This window comes from Pelodiscus sinensis, chromosome 7, assembly GCF_052426305.1.
Source record: "Pelodiscus sinensis isolate ZL-2025 chromosome 7, ASM5242630v1, whole genome shotgun sequence".
Lineage (NCBI taxonomy): Eukaryota > Metazoa > Chordata > Testudines > Trionychidae > Pelodiscus > Pelodiscus sinensis.
Window position 1 is genome coordinate 10,248,801 of NC_143058.1, and position 17,029 is coordinate 10,265,829.

Below are 17,029 nucleotides of genomic sequence, written 5' to 3' on the forward strand. Positions count from 1 at the left end.
CCGCTGGAGTTTAGTGCATGAGCCTCTACTGCTTGAGCAAAGAGCCAGCTGGCTCTCAGCTAAAGTTGTAGAGCAGACTCATTCTTCTCTCTGTAAGTGGTCTCAGTGCCACTAGATGGAAAGCACGCTGGCTACTGGCTATTTTATATTAACAGTAAAAGCAAGTGCAGAGCCAGGGCCCGCACGGAGTACACCTTGCCAGCAGCTCCCTTTCTTTTATACTGAATGAATTTCAGTTTGAGGGCTTCCACAAGCTACAGCGTTGACTCTTGGAAGGTAATCGGCAGTCTCAGGTAGGCAGGGCCCAGGCCACTTAGGGCTTTATAGATCAAAATAACCAACTTAAACTCCTGCAAGAAACCAGTAGGCAGCCAGAACCATTTACAGCGATAACACTGTTGGCTTGCAACAAAATCCCCTTAACCATGCAATCTGTCTCACTCTGAGCCAGCTTCTGAACGGTTTTCAGGTGTAACTCCAGATGGAGTGCACAGCAATAGTCTAATCTTGAGACAATGAGCATTAACAAGATCTATATCTGAAATGAATGTTCGCAAGCTCCTACCCAGGCATGGATGGAAAAAGCCATCCTGGCTGCTGTTATCATGACCACTGATAGGATCATCTAACAACACCCTTAAATTGTAAACTCACCTTGACTAATGGCAGGTGAACACAATCAGAGGGGCCAATGTAAACTTTGCAATATCCTCTAGTTCCTTCCTATAATCACTATCAGCACCTCAATTTGTCTGGACAAAGATACTAGCTCTGGATAACAGTGATAGGAAAGAAAGCGCCAAGCACATCCTTCAGAAAAAATGTTAATGCGCAAGACAGCAAACAACCTACGTACATCTAGCAACACACACAGATATATTACATTGTTTTAGGCAGTGGTTTATGCAACAGACTCTTACAACGTAATGCTTTTTGTTAGAACAAGATCCTCATTTAGCGACAGTGCAGCCCCAAAGGCTCTTCTCATTTTCTTGAATACATTTGCAACCTGTATTAGTATAAAATGGTGTGATCCTAGAGACTGGCTGTCTTCAGGGGTGAGCAATGAAGGACAAAACATACAAGGGCTTTAATCTCAAAATATGAAAACTCTAAATGCTTTGAATCTAGTCCATATCCCTGGCGACTGAAAAGTTGTTATATGATGACTTATCAAGTAAGTAGGTGGCATCAGTCCAATTCTTGACAGGTGTTCACACAACTGGAACTCTAATTTCCAAATCTCAAGAAAGATGCTTAAGATTTGATAGACACTGAGGCTAAATTACCCTTTCACTCCTATTGGAGTTTCCTCCATGTTAAGGGGTAAAATGCATTAAGAGAGCATTGAGCTTCACCGCTGTTACATCCACTGGGCTTGTTTTCACTGGTATTGACATAGTACCATCTGTAAAATGAGGATAATTATAATGGCTGCTTATGTAGTGCTTTTTATCCATAGTCTTGAAGAGCTTAATGAAGTCAGTATCATTATCCCCATTTTACACCTGGGGAAACAGAGGCATGGGAGACTGACTTGCTGAAGGTCACCTAGCAGGTGGGCAGCAGAGTCAGGAATAGACTGATATCCAGATCTCCTGGGTATCAGTCCTGTGCTCTCGACATATGAAAAAGGGGCAAAGTGAGGATTGATTAATTCTTGTTTGTAAAATGCTTTGAAAATATAAAAGGCCAAATATTACATATCTGACAATATCTGCGTTTCACAATAACCCAACATATACTTTATCAATTCGGTTGTTGTTAGTATCTCATAATACTATTACATACTTTTATCTTTCTGGTTTTGCTTTGGCACATTCAAAAAAATATTAAATCTTCCTGATTAATTAGTGCACGTGTGTGTGTGAAACTGCCCTCTTCTGGTTAGACTCAGAACTGACTGCATATTCATGTCCTGTTGGATCAGATTGTCACCATAGACAGCAGCCTCTAAAGCAGCGATGGGCAACATCATTTACACTTCCTTTGCAATATTAACCCCCGACCAGCCTCTTTTCTGTCTCCTCTCCCAAGTGTAGGCTGTCTCTGCTCCTCCCCCTCTCTCCCAGTGTAACCTACACACCTAGGCTACATCTACACTGCAGGCTTCTTGTGCAAGAACTTTTTGCGCAAGAGTTCTTACGCAAAAGTTCTTGCGCAAGAACACGTCCACACTGCCATTTGCTTTTGTGCAAGAGAAGTGCTTTTGTGCAAGAGCGTCCATGGCACTGTGGAATGCTCTCTTGCGCAAGAAAGCTCTGATGTCCATTTTAGCCATAGGGTTTCTTGCCTTCTTGCACAGAGCTCTTGCACAAGAAGATGTTTCTGTTAAAAGCATTTGCGGAAAATCATGCCGGTCTAGATGTAGCCATGAAGATTGTCTCCATTTCACAGAAGAAGAAAAAGATTGGTTAATGGCATGATTTTCAAATATGATCAGCACCTTTCAATATCTAAATCATCACCTACAATCTAAATTAGTGGTCTCCAACCCTTTTAAGCATGAGGTTGCTTTTTTAATGCAAGTAAAATCCAAGAACTACCTCAAATTCAAATACCCGTGCCCCTTCTCCAAGGCCCTGCCTCTGCTCACTCCATCCTCACACACTTTCACCAGGATGGGGCACAGGGTTAAGGTGCAGGCTCTGGTCTTGGATTAAGGGATCTGGAGTGTGAGAGGGGCTCTGAGCTGCTCTTTGGGCAGGCAGTTGGAGTACAGGAGGGAGTTCTAGGTGCAGGCTTTGGGAGGGTGTTTGGATGCAAGAGTGCTCAGGGCTAGGGCAGGGGCTTGGGGTTCAGGATAGGGTTCATAACTGGGGTAGGATTTTGTGATGTGGGCTCCAGCTGGGCACTGCTTACCTCAGGTGGCTCCTTGGTGGTCGTGCAGTAGGGTAAAAGCAGGCTCACCCCTGCCCTGGCCCACTCCCAAAAGCAGCCAGAAAACTTCCTCTATCCCAAGTTCTGTTGTGCCCCCTCTCTGCTCTGTGAAGAAAGGATACAGAGTGGGAGGGGGCACCATGACATCAGCACCCTTCCTCTTCCTACCCTGCCCTGCACAGAAAGCAGGAGGCTCACGAGGGAGGGGCAGCTCCAAAGCAAAGGGCAAGAGATGCACGGCAATGGGAGGAAGGGCACCTGAAGTGCAAGACCTTGGCTGTGTCTACACTGGCCCCTTCTTTGGAATAGCCATGCTAATTTAGAACTTTGGAATAGGGAAATGTGCGGGGGATTTAAATATCCCCCGCGGGATTTAAATAAACATGGCCGCCGCTTTTTTCCCAGCTTGGGGAAAAGCTGGAAAAGAGCGTCCAGACTGGCGCGATCCTCCGGAATAAAGCTCTTGAAAGTAGGAATAAGAGATCCTCCGGAATAAATCCCCCGCGCATTTCCCTATTCCAAAGTTCTAAATTAGCATGGCTATTCCGAAGAAGGGGCCAGTGTAGACGTAGCCCCTGACAGCCTCTTGGCCAAACCACCTGTCAGAGGCTCCAAGAACTATCAGTAGATCCCAATCTACTGGTTGGTGACCACTGATCTAAATCATTAGGGATGACCTCATAGCAATTATGTAATAGAGCCAGGAAAAGAAACCAGGATTTAAGATGATCAGAAGTTAGCTCTCACTATTAGATTTACTGCTCTAAATGTTAAAAGTGGGAAAAGAGCAAGTGAGAGAGAAAGATGAGACATCACTGGCTAAAATAAACCTCCCATTTCACTCCTCTCACTCAAAGGCTTTGTTAGATGTAATTTACTGTGAAAAGAACATCTGGCATGAAAGCACTGCAGAGGATTAAGGAGGATATTAAACAGAGTTTCTAACTGTAACCTAATACCATCTAAAAACCTACCTGTGTCCTTTTTCTTTATTCCCATTCTAAACTGTATTGTCTTTCCATCCAAAGCCTCAGAAAGATATTTAGCATTCCAATGTAGTACTGGCCAATCGAAAACCATGTTACAAAAGATTGCAGGTTGTTGTAGAGACATCACAATTTCCTTGGCTTTCTCTGGAGTGAAAGGTTTGACAGCTTCACCTTTGGAAAGAAAGAAACAGTTGCAGAGAGATAATTTACAATATGTGAACAGTTATCTATCATCCCGCATATTGTGGAAAATACAAATTACTAATATCTCCCTCAATGATGGTTGATTTTTTTTCTACGTGCTTGCTATATTTGTTTAACGAAAATTCTATTGTAAGTCCAGAGAGGTCATTCCTTATCCTAAATTATAATTTAAAGAGGCACATTAAACATCCAGAATACAATACATTGGTAAATATTTATGATTTTCAGTTCCCTATTGTAGAATGTAGTCCATTGGTTTATAATTACTCTGACAATTAAGAGTTTTGTGATTAATGTTCAAAGTTTAAAGAATATCAATTTTATGACTAACATTGCTTCTGTGCAGGGCTCCTTATGAAAAGTGCAGTATACCATCAGAGATGGCAGACAGAATGCCTAATGCATCTGATTCTAACTAATGAATTAAACATTCCTTCCAGTGTAATCACAAGAGCAAATATATTAAAAGATAGATTTATATCTATTTTAAATTATTTTTGCCTATAGGATTTTAAAAGACAAACATAGTGCCAATACAAGGTCTATGATAATCCCAGATTTCAATTCAGTCTTTAGTTGTGGAGAGATTTATATATCCCACTGAAACTGTCAAGCTGTAACATTGGCAACCTTGAATAAACTCAGCAGTTTTACAACTTCTCTTTAGGGATGTGTTGAGAGGGAAAGCTTAAAAAAATAACTGGGGCAGTGGATTAAATGGATCATAAAAACCGTACGTTCATTATTCTAACCTCTAGTAAACTGTCTCGTGCCCATGCTGCAGAGTGCCTAAGCAGACCAAAAGGTGGCCCATTATTCCCTTGCACCAGTTTTCTCTATCACCACTTGAAGGCCTGATGTACACTAGGACTTTACATTGACTTTAGCACCATACAGTTGCTTTTCTAAGTGATGCATCCACACTACCACAACTACCCATTAGTTAACATCCCTAACAGAGAGACTGGTCTGATTCAGGTAATAAACAAGAGGTCCAGCATACTTACTGTATAACCATTTAGTAGGTGTTTGTAGGCAAATTTTAAAGTAGAGGTCTGAAGAGGGATAGCAGAGTGGCCCTGGGGATTTTTACAAGGGCAACTCCTATTTGCAAAGTGTGGCCCGAGGAAATGCACAAAGATGCCTGATGGAAAATTTGACCAATAGACAATATAGACAGATATTGCATTACTGTAATTCACACTGAATATAAAGAAAAAATATCCTATCAGAGGCACTGGTACTGAATGATTAACAATAACTGCACAAAATGATAAAATTACATTTTGTAATTTTTACTTGGGAAAGAGAAAAGATTAGCAAAGACCAAGTTTCCGTTCCTTGGGGGATATTAGCAATGTGCAAGCTAACGTGGATCTGACTGATAAAACAAAAAAGGAACATTAAAAATATATTGTTTCCAGTGAAAACTAGGATCTCAAAGAATGCAATCACCTGAATTCAAAGTACAGATTGCGTGATCACCAGCATTAACCAAATGCCAACTTTCCATTTTGAAAATTACACTGCTGTTGGCAAAGACAAGAAAACCATAAATGCATGATGGGTTTAATATTGCAAGGTACTGAACTCACTGGCCCAAGTCAGCAAAGCGCTTAAACATGTGAATAGTTCTACTGACACCAGTAGGTTTGCCTCCTTGCTTAAAGTTAAAAATGTGCTTAAGTGCTCTGCTGGGCTGGGGCCAGAGTGTTCAGTAGGTTGTAGGATTAAACCTTATATAAAAGCTTCTTTCCCTCATATATTATGCTTAATTTGAAGACTTCCATTCAGTTTCTTTACTCTGTCTAAGAGTTGTCTCTTAGAACAACAACATGGCATAATTTATTTGAGAACAATCAAAAGCCCTTGAACTTCTTAAATGAGCTGCAGAAGGGAACAATGTAATTCGGCTTCAAATCATGTAAAAGTGGAACAACATAAGTAAATATCTGATTTCATAAGCCACACAATATTTCCATCCAAGAAAACAATGTTCATTAAAGAAAATTCTTCAGCGTATACAACAGTTTTAAAATCAATCTGTGTTTTGGAAAATACAAAATAACTGCATACTCTAAATTTCTATATTCCTAGATGCTGTGAAAAGCGTAATTTTATCTGAGAAGAAACTGGTGTGTTAATAAAAGGAAGAAAAAACCAGAATGGATTTATTTAAATCAACAAGTAGAAAGCCTTGGAATAATTGATTTAAATCTTTTTCATTTGTGCACTAATTTTTAAATAAAGGTGCATTTTAATTGGTTAATATAACTATTAAAGCATATTGATTTTCAACTAAATAGTTTTCACTATAATAGCCTTTTCACTAGATTGGATACATCTTTTTGCTATCTAAGAGTAAACTGTAACTATATACATTTAGTTATACAATCACATAGCTTAATGTTATAAGACTTTTATTAATTGTACATTTTTAGTATGTTAGAAAATGGTGAATGATATATTGCTTATTTACTAGACAGTTAACTTTTTGCTCATGATGTGAGTCAAGTTGCATTAGGATGGTAACTGAAATTTAATTTAATTAAAAAACTGCATAGATTTTTGTTACACAAAACCACCATAAATGATATGGATACATTAACTTCTCTAATCAACACACATTTCACATTTACAAGTGAATGATTTATTAAACAGAGGGATTAACTGTTGTTAGAGAATTAAACTGATTACTTCAGGTCAGTCTGGGAAAATTTTCAAATAAGCTTAAGTGAAAGTGACAGGAGCTTTAACTTACTACCCAGCTAAGTCTCCGGAAAATGATACAGTATCTTAAATTACTGAGGCTGACCTATTGTAGCATATTTATAAATCTTAACCTCAAAAGTTAGACATTTTCTCTCAATGCTTTCTTTATATAGGAAACAAGGCTTTAATTCAACACTGGATTCAGAGTATTTATTTTTTATATAAATGTTTAAAGAGATAATAAATTTAGGCCTTATCATATTTTGTATTGAATTCAAATCTCATTTTTAACAGATTTATTTTTAAACAAAAAAAATCATGATTTAATTAACAAAATAAAAAAATCCAATTTAAATTTAAAAATCAGATTTTTTTCTTCAAAAACGTATTTATTTTTGTCCACCTGAAGAAAAACGAATACATTCATTTTCTTCTAATAGAAAAGTTTAGACTAGTGGTTCTCAAACTTTTGTACTGGTGACCACTTTTACATAGCAAAGCCTCTGAATGCATCTAGACTCACTAAATCAAACTCTGGAAGATGAATTGCAGCAGCAACGATCTTCTGTTTAGAGAAGACATGGCCTAAGGGTGTTTGGTCCCTAAACCTCATTGAATTTCAATGAAAGTTGAATTTCTAACTTCATTTAGCTCTTATGAAAATTTCGGCATGTAAAGTTTAAGAATAAACCCGAGGCATCTCTGTTCATACATTTTTACCAAATTCATGGCCATGAAAAATGTGTCTCAGACTCTGAAATCTGGTCTGTTGTGTGCTTTTTTCCCTATTTTATACTGATTTCAAATCGGGGGTTCTGACCCAAATGGGAGTGGCGGTGGGGGGGAGGTCACAAGGCATTTTAGGGGGTTTATATTGCCATCCTTACTTCTGTTCTGCCTTCAAAACTGAATGGCTAAAGAGCTGTGGCTGTTGGCTGAGTGCTCAACTCTGAAGGCAGTGCACTGCTAGCAGCACAGTAGAAGAAAGGTTGGCAATATCTTATCAAGGCACGCTTACTTTTGCACTACTGCCTTCAGAGCTGGGCAGCTGGAGAGTGGGGGCTGCTGATGGCCCAGTTCTGTAGGCAGCAGCGCAGAAGTAAAGGTGACAGTATCATACCAGGCCATCTTTACTTCTGCGCTGCTTCTGGTGGCAACTCTGCCTTCAGAGCTGGGCCTCTGGTCAGCAGCCTCCACCCTCCAGCTGCTAAGCTCAGAAGGCAGCATCACAGCAGCAGTGCTCAAGCAAGGATAGCAGTATTGCAGCACCCATAGAATAACCCTGTGGACCCTCATTTCCCACAGCTCCTTTTTTTGGGTCACAACCCCTACAATTATATCATGGAGGCTACGTCTAGACTACACCCCTTTTTCGTAAAAGGGATGTAAATTAGACATATTGCAATTGCTAATGAAGCGGGGATTTAAATCTCCCCCGCTTCATTAGCATAAAAATGGCTGCCGCTTTTTTTCGGCACTGAGCTTTGCCGGAGAAAAGCGCCAGTCTAGACGCTGATCTTGCGGAAAATAAAGCCTTTTCCGAAAGATCCCTTATTTCATAGAGGGATAAGGGATCTTTCGGAAAAGGCTTTATTTTCCGCAAGATCAGTGTCTAGACTGGCGCTTTTCTCCGGCAAAGCTCAGTGCCGAAAAAAAGCGGCAGCCATTTTTATGCTAATGAAGCGGGGGAGATTTAAATCCCCGCTTCATTAGCAATTGCAATATGTCTAATTTACATCCCTTTTACGAAAAAGGGATGTAGTCTAGACATAGCTTATGAGTTTTCAGATTCAAATAGCTGACATCATGAAATTTACAATTTTTAAAATCTTATGACCATGAAATTGATCGTGGTCTTGGTAGAGCCTTACTCATTTTGAAGGATTAAAAAGTAATATTTTTAAAGCTGGCTGCTATTTCTTAATTCAGGTTTTTATAAGCTCTCCTCTTTTAAGCAGAACAAAACTCACCAACATGGTATTGCTCAGAGAGAGAGAAAAGAGATAAGGTTAAGTCCTGGCTTTCAACCTGACACACTCCATTACATTATACCCAAGCATATGAAGGTCTCATGGGGACCTTGCCATATGTTATCCTTTACCCCAGAGAGCAGCAGCTATGGGTTACCAAGCAGTAAATTTAATATACATGGAAAAAGTCCGTCCGAGAGCAAGACAACAGATACTGGTGTGGTCACAAGAAAGCTGGCTATCTTGTATGATTAACAGATTGCTGCTCAGCATGTTTTGGTGAGACACTAGGTCAAAGATTAAGGGCAAAGCTCAGACAGTGCTGGAGGGACAGACCGAACTCTGGGAGGAGAGACCTTTTAAAAAATTATACCACCCTTCACTGCTAATTCCTAGTGCAATTCATTGTGTTATAGAGCAGAGCTAGCTTTCCATGACTGGGCAGCTGTGCTGGACTTATTTATCTTTTCAGCTTTTCAAACACAGAGTAAAATAAAATTACTGCTAGACAGGCTAAATTTATCCCCCACACAGCTGTTCTTCTGCCTGGCTGGATCTTAAAAAGCTAGCAAAAGCCTGCAACATTTCATTTTTGAGTATAAATTCAAAGAGACGCAAACAATTAGGGCAGTATTCTTCCTTGTTAGATTTTTTTAAAACTGCATTTTAATGTGGAAATATCAGGTGTATTATATAGATTAAGATACTCAACGGTTGGGGGGGGTACTGCAAAAGCCCGTGTCTAGAGACTTTCCCCATAGGGTAAGTGGGAGGAATCATTACAGCATCCATTCAGCCAACTGTTGATTTTGTGTGTAGTTCCAAACTGATTTGTATATATGTCTTGTACTTTAGCAAAGTGTATTTTTTAAAAACCTAATGAATACACTCTTCTAGAAAGCTTGGGGCTTGAGCCAAGAGAGTTTGTGCTCATCTACTATCTATTTGAGAGTGTTTGTGCATCTGACTGCCTGTTCAAAAAGTCCTCCTATATGGTAAGAACTGGGACCACCAAATTCAGTACACCGCTTCCTCTTATCATAACTTAAAGCAAGGTAACGGGTTTGGTTTGCCAGGAAAATGAGATGTGCTTGAAATGGAAACCGTACAGAAAAGAGACAGAGTCACAAAGCATATGAAAAGGGCTGGTTGAAGGTGCTCATCCCGCACATTCGGGACTGCCCCAGACCCAGCTTCCCACCCCCAGGCGTCCTTTAGCTCTCCCACTTCAATTTGTATCGGAACTGGGCTGTTCCCCAGGGATCAAGGGGAAAGTGTATGGTTTGCTGCATTGCTCATTCTGATTAAGGAGTGCAGTGGAGATACAAATATGAACCTGTCCCAGCCAGGGGACATGCACCCCTCCCCTAGCTGTGCTCACTGGAGCTGCAACAGCTAGGGTTACCAGGTGTCTGGTTTTGAACCGGACTGTCCGGTATTTGAGGGTTCTGTCCGGGAAAAAAATTAAGAAAATACCGGACATATAAAATGTCCGGTGTTTTCTAATTAGGTAAGTTTTATTATTATTAGGAGTATCAGTACAGAGTTGCGTACTGCCTGGCTGGTAGACACGCTCAAACAGTGTCTACCAGCCAGGCAGCACGCAACTACGCAAGGGGAGGTGGGGCGGGGTGAGAGGGAATCCCCAGGGCTGGACTCACTCGTCCTTCACCAGGACTGTGCCCGGGATAGGCAGCGCCCCGGGATCTGTGTGCGCCTGGGTCAGTCCTGCTCTATGCTGGCTGCTTCTCCCCACCCCACAGCCAGCCCTGCTTCCCGTCAGCTGGTCCCTACACCACCGGATCTCCCCTGGCCAGCTCTGCTCCCCCTAATCCCCTCCAGGCCAAACCTGATTCCCGCTGGTCAGTCCCCACCCCATCTCCCCCAGCCAGCCCCACTGCCCCCAACCCCAGCCCCCGCCAGCCCTGCTTCCCACCAGCCAGTCCCCCCCCCCACACATCCTCCCGACCAGCCTCCCCCCCCCCATCTGCGATCAAGTGTGTCTGACTTTTTTTGAAGCCACCTGGTAACTCTAGCAGCAGCCCCATGAAAAGGTGCTTCTCACCTGGCCCCAAGCTGCTGTGGAGAGAGAGAGGGCTGGGGGGTAGTCCTCTATCCCCAGGGCAGCCTGTATATTGAACCATTCATTTCCAGCCCCTCCCAGAGCAATGATTAAATGAATAAAAATTGAGTTAAGAACCCAAGCAACACCGGGTAAATCTTCTAGTGCCAAATCATTAAAAATCCTTTCTTATTTCAATTGCTCTAGTTTCTCTTGTGATATCAAAATCAAATATCTCCTCCAGTCACATGGGTGCATTGTATTGCAAATTTAAGTTCCGGTTAACTGGAAGGGGCTGGAACAGCTCCACACCCGCCCCGGGAGGGCTGCTTCAGCCCTGCAGGGATTACAGGAGCAGCCCCAGTTAACAGTGATAGAAATGTAGCCGTGTTAGTCTGGGGTAGTTGAAGCAAAATGCAGGACAATGTAGCACTTTAAAGACTAACAAGATGGTTTATTAGATGATGAGCTTTCGTGGGCCAGACCCACTTCCTCAGATCAAATAGTGGAAGAAAGTAGTCACAACCATATATACCAAAGGATACAATTAAAAAAAATGAACAAATATGAAAAGGACAAATCACATTGCAGAACAGAAGGGGGATGCGGGGGGGTGGGAAGGGGGAGGAAGGAAGGTAAGTGTCTGTGAATTGCTGATATTAAAGGTAGGGAGAGTGGGATGTTTGTGAGTTAATGGTATTACAGGTGATAATTGGGGAAACTGTCTTGGTAATGGGTGAGAAAGTTCAAAGTCTTGTTAAGTCCTTGTTACAGTTACCTACATGCATCCAGCTCCCATCCAGAACACACCACACGATCCATCGTCTATAGCCAAGCCCTTCGATACAACCGCATCTGCTCTAACCCCACTGACAGAGACCAGAAGCTTCAGGATCTCTACCAAGCATTTATAAATCTCAACTACCCACCCAGAGAAATAAAAAAGCAAATTGAAAGAGCCAGACGAATACCTAGAAACCATCTACTTCAAGACAGACCCAAGAAAACCAACAATAGAACACCACTTGTCATCACCTACAACCCCCAACTTAAACCTGTCCAACACATTATCAATAAACTACAGCCTATATTGGAACAGGATACCATACTCAAAGAGGCTCTGGGAGACAGACCCATAGTCTCCTATAGACAACCACCTAACCTCAAGATGATTCTTACCAACCACCACAGGACATACCACACTAATACCAACCCTGGTACCTTCCCTTGCAACAAACCCCGTTGCCAGCTTTGTCCACATATTCATTCTGCTGATACCATTATTGGACCTAACCAAGTGAGTTATAAGATCAAGAACACATATTCCTGCGCATCCAGAAATATAATCTATGCTATCATGTGCCGAAAGTGTCCGTCTGCTATGTACATTGGACAAACATCTCAGACACTTCGCCAAAGGATTAATGCCCACAAAACAGATATCAGACAAGATCACAAAGAGAAAACAGTTTCTTGCCACTTTAACCAGAAAGGACACTCTCTAAATGACTTAGCCACCTGCATTCTGCTACAAAGACCTTTTACATCTGCACTTGAAAGGGAATCCTCTGAACTGTCATTCATGTTAAAATTCGACACTTGCCAACAAGGACTTAACAAGACTTTGAACTTTCTCACCCATTACCAAGACAGTTTCCCCAATTATCACCTGTAATACCATTAACTCACAAACATCCCACTCTTCCTACCTTTAATATCAGCAATTCACAGACACTTACCTTCCTTCCTCCCCCTTCCCACCCCCCCGCATCCCCCTTCTGTTCTGCAATGTGATTTGTCCTTTTCATATTTGTTCATTTTTTTTTAATTGTATCCTTTGGTATATATGGTTGTGACATTTTTTTTTAATTGTATCCTTGTGGTATATATGGTTTCTTCCACTATTTGATCTGAGGAAGTGGGTCTGGCCCACGAAAGCTCATCATCTAATAAACCATCTTGTTAGTCTTTAAAGTGCTACATTGTCCTGCATTTTGCTTCAACTACCCCAGTTAACACTGCTTCTGCTCCCGGGGAGGCAGTTTCACAGCAGCAGCATAGCCTCCTTCCCTGGAGCTGGCTTTGCTGTCTCCTCTGGAATGGGGCTGGCAGCAGCTTCTGCTGGTCCCGCGCCTAGGCAGGCTTTGCTGCTGACTCTGCAATGTAAAGCTTAAACAAGGAGAGCCTGCAGCATGTGTAACTGTAAAACTGCTAGGATGTTTAGCAGTTACACAGTTACCTATTTAACCACATTTTTACATCCCTATTTAGCATCCAGAGACTTGTGTCAATTTGGGCTATAGACTCTCATCATAGACTTTTTCGACAGATCCCTTATGCCTCCTGCAAGGAAGTTTACAGGATCTGTCGAAAAAGGCTTTCTTTCTCGACAGATCCCCCTCTAGACTGCCGCTTTTTGTTGACAAAGTGCTGAGTCGGCAAAATGCGGTGGCCATGTTTATGCAAATTAGGCACAGGATATTTAAATCCCTGACTCATTTGCAATGTCGACGCTGCCTAATCTGCATCCCTCTGCCAACAGAGAGATGCAATCTAGACATACCCCAATAGTATGAAGAGAAGAAGGAAGGGGAAGGGGAAAAAGCACTTCAGGTTCCAAGGAGCATCTCTGCACGCTCCTGCTCCTTCTCCTTCTATGCAGAAGGAGAAAGAGAGGAGAATGATTCACTAACCCAAGAGGTCTACAACAACACTAGATAACTATCTTGAGGAACACTGGATGGGAATGCTGAAAAATGTAATGGAGAATTCTGCTATTCTTTCCTACAAAACAACAGTCCAGTCTCAAGAGGGTACTGATCTGCATGATATAAATACCTCTCTTTTAGTTAGAACTAATATAGTCTCTACTCTCTCATTGCAAAGTTGCTGCCTGGATAGGTACTGAAATACTTTCCCCATTCAGTAACAAAGCAGCCTGTGAACTGTAAATAAGCAATTCTTTAATTAAAACAAACTTCCTACATAATTTTGTCCAAGAGAGAGTGAATGGTGTTTGTTTTTTGGCAAAAGAAAAAAGGCCTCTTTGGGGTGCAGCTTAAAGCTTCAGAGAACAGTCTGGCAGGAAGCCTTCTTCTGTTTAGGTAATTTGTATGATTTGGTAAAATCCAAAGAACAGAGAAATAGTTGTGACAGATACAGCAATTTTCTGCAGGATAGTTGGGAGATTTTACTTTATGTATCATTATGGGCCAGGGATTTTAAGTAGCTCCATGGGAGAAGGGATCCACGGCTTCACTCAGAACAAATTCACTCAGGCTATAACATTCCCCAAGAGATACCCCTAATCTGTACAGGCTCACATATACCGGTTCAAACTGGATTCTCTAGGGAATCAACAGACAAAGAGGACTTTGGGATAAACATCCTGAGTTTAAACTCTGATCTAGCCAAGAGATAGGCTTTCCGTCCAAAGGCCCCAATCCTTCCTGGAAAGAACTCACCTGCTCCTGGGGTGGGAGTTTGTTCTGGGACAAGGTAGTTATGAATTATTTAAACACTCCCTGGTGGGATCTGAAGGACTGATCACCTGTCAGAGTCCTTGTTGGAGTTAGACATAATCTCTCTTTAGTTTGTTAGCATGCATGTGGGTGCTCTTCAAGGATTTTAAGTATCAGGAAATTGACCAAATGCATAGTCGATGCATTTTGCATCGACTATTCGATAGGGCGCCTCCGCCTTTGAAGTGTAGCAACAACCCTAGAGCTGTTGCTACACTTCAAAGGCAAAAAAGCATTGTGTGGAGCCTGGGGACAGCTAGCCCCAGGCTCCATGCAGCGCTGCCACTTTGAAATGTCGCAAGGAGCCAAATGCCGGGCTCCCCAGCATTTCAAAGAAGCAGCGCTGCACAGAGCCTGGGATGCCAGGCTCCACATGGCACTGTCTCTTAAGAACCCCCTCTTCTTCCCTCTCTTACTGCCTCTGATAGAGACAGCAAAGGGGGGGAGGAGGAAGCAACTAGTCGACTATCCTGTCAACTATCCAATAAGCATGTGCTTATCGGATAGTCGACTAGTCCTTCACATCCCCCTAGTTCTCTTATTAATGTAATATATCTTCTCTGTAACTTTCACCCTATGAATAAATGTGCTTGTTTAGAATACGTCTACACTACCAAGTTTTGTTGACGAAACTTATGTGAATACCCAAACGCGGACAAAAGAAAAATCGCCTGAGGGTGTTCATGCTTGCTCTGTCAACACATCATGTCCACCAGCGGGCACCATCAGAGGAAGTGTGAGCAGTGCACTGTGGGTATGTATCTCACAGTGAGTGTCGTGGGAAGGCACAGTTGATCCCTGTGCATCTTGGGATTCCCTCTAAGTTCTCCCACAGCATCCTCAGCCACTGAGAGCAGCATCCTGAATAGCTCTGTGAGCTCTTGGTCCTGAGGAATGTCAAAGCAGCACACCTTCTATCTCTCTCCTTGTTACCCAAACTGAGCAGCTCACTCAGCTGTCAGAAAGTACCCAGAGCTTTGAAAAGGGAGGGACGCATGTTTGTAGGGCAGCAGAGATCAAAACACTGAGCACAGCCATAAGGACAGGTACTGAGACACACTGCTGAAGCCAGTTCTGTAGACAAAAAACCCAGCAGAGTCTAGACTGTCTGTCGACAATAAAGGGTTGGGAAAAGAAAAAAGTCTCTTGTAGGACTGGAAGTTTTTTGTTGCCAACACTGGGAGTTTTTTCCCGACAAAAGTCACATTACAGTGTGAATGCTTTCACTGATTTGTCACCAAAAAGCAGTTTTTGGCAACAAAATTCAGTAGTGTAGATGAAAGTATCACGTAGTGACTTATACGAATGGGCAATTATGCTACTGAGAGCCTCTGAGGTGAAGGCACAGCAGCCTCCATAGGTGATCTTATTTTCTGGGGAATTCAAGGTAGACAGCCTAGAAAAAACCCAGTGAAGTGGGAGAGAGACACAGTCTCTGCCCACAAAATGAGACAGGTGGGGAGCTGGAAGCCTGAAAGTGGGTGCTCTTGGTGGACCACAGAGGAGGAATACTGGTACAATTATCCTGACCTGTGACATTTGCGTCAGGGGTTTTTGAGCGGTCAGTTATTTAGGAAGCTGAGGCTCTTCAGACTCCCTATATTCATCTAGTTCTAGTTTATCATTTTCCAGTATTATATCAGTCTCCTCCACAGCTTTCTAAAGAGTTGTAAGCAATGAAAATTAATAGGAAATAAGTAGTTTTATTTTGCTTCAAATCTTGCATCCTCCTTCCTTCCGCTGGGCTGACTATAGCACTGTCAAGAGGAAAAATGCCCTTTTCTGCACTTCTAAAGGTGCTGTGATAGGATGTGTCAACTTCTTTCCTGTGTAGCTCTTAATCAGGACGAGCTCCCTGGTGTAGTCCTCTTCATACCTCTTGGTAATTAGCAAGCAAAGGAGAATATTCATTTTTCAAAAAGTTCACCTAGGTCGAATTATTTCATTCCTCAAGCGAATTCATGGGCAACACCATGACACATACAGTATGTTAAGAAGGCTATTTAATCCAAGTAGATAATTATCAGTCAATTGCAAATAATATAGCCAGTAAATCCTGGCATAAAATAGAAGGTAAAACTTCCTGAATATTCAGGTCATATCATACCACTTAATAAAACATTTATATCACATTAAACTTTCACACAAAAATGTAATTATGTTTCTGTCATGTGAAAACAGTACAAAAGATCAGTTTTGAAAAGGTATAATTGGATTAATCATGTGCTACTTCATTTAAATTGTTTTATACTTCCAAGTGTATGTCAGTTGTAAACGAATGTCATGATTTTTTGCTTTATTAACTGTGTGGCTGTGAGCTATGGATAAACACTTCTCTCTCAGAACTTCAGGTATCCAACATGAAATCTTATTCTCACTGCAGTGAAACAAGTCACTCCTCTAAGTTTATATTCTTTATCGCTAAGTAAGTGCAATCCTATAATTCTGTGCTCACATGAGTAAAATTAAGTGTATACTTGTAAGATCAAGGCTTTAGTGATTGTGAATAACTTGTCCAGACTGTAAATTGATGCAGATATGCAATCTGCTGCTTTAAAAAAAAATTCCTTTCTTCTAATACTCCTGGGTTACCTTCAGTTTTACTTAAGCTCATTCCTAATTACCAAATTCTATACTGATTTATATCCTGTGCAAACTCCCTGTATTGCAGGGAGCAGAGATGCAGGTTCT

General features: G+C 41.7%; 1 protein-coding gene across 1 annotated transcript in view; it reads right to left on the reverse strand.

The window, feature by feature from the left end:
* The window catches only part of HSPBAP1 (HSPB1 associated protein 1), a 68,823-nt gene that overhangs the window by 40,019 nt on the left and 11,775 nt on the right, over positions 1-17,029 (reverse strand). Inside the window, exon 2 of the mRNA XM_075933109.2 lies at positions 3,855-4,040. Coding sequence (XP_075789224.2) covers positions 3,855-4,040 — 186 coding nt within the window. The remainder of the gene's footprint in view (positions 1-3,854; positions 4,041-17,029) is intronic.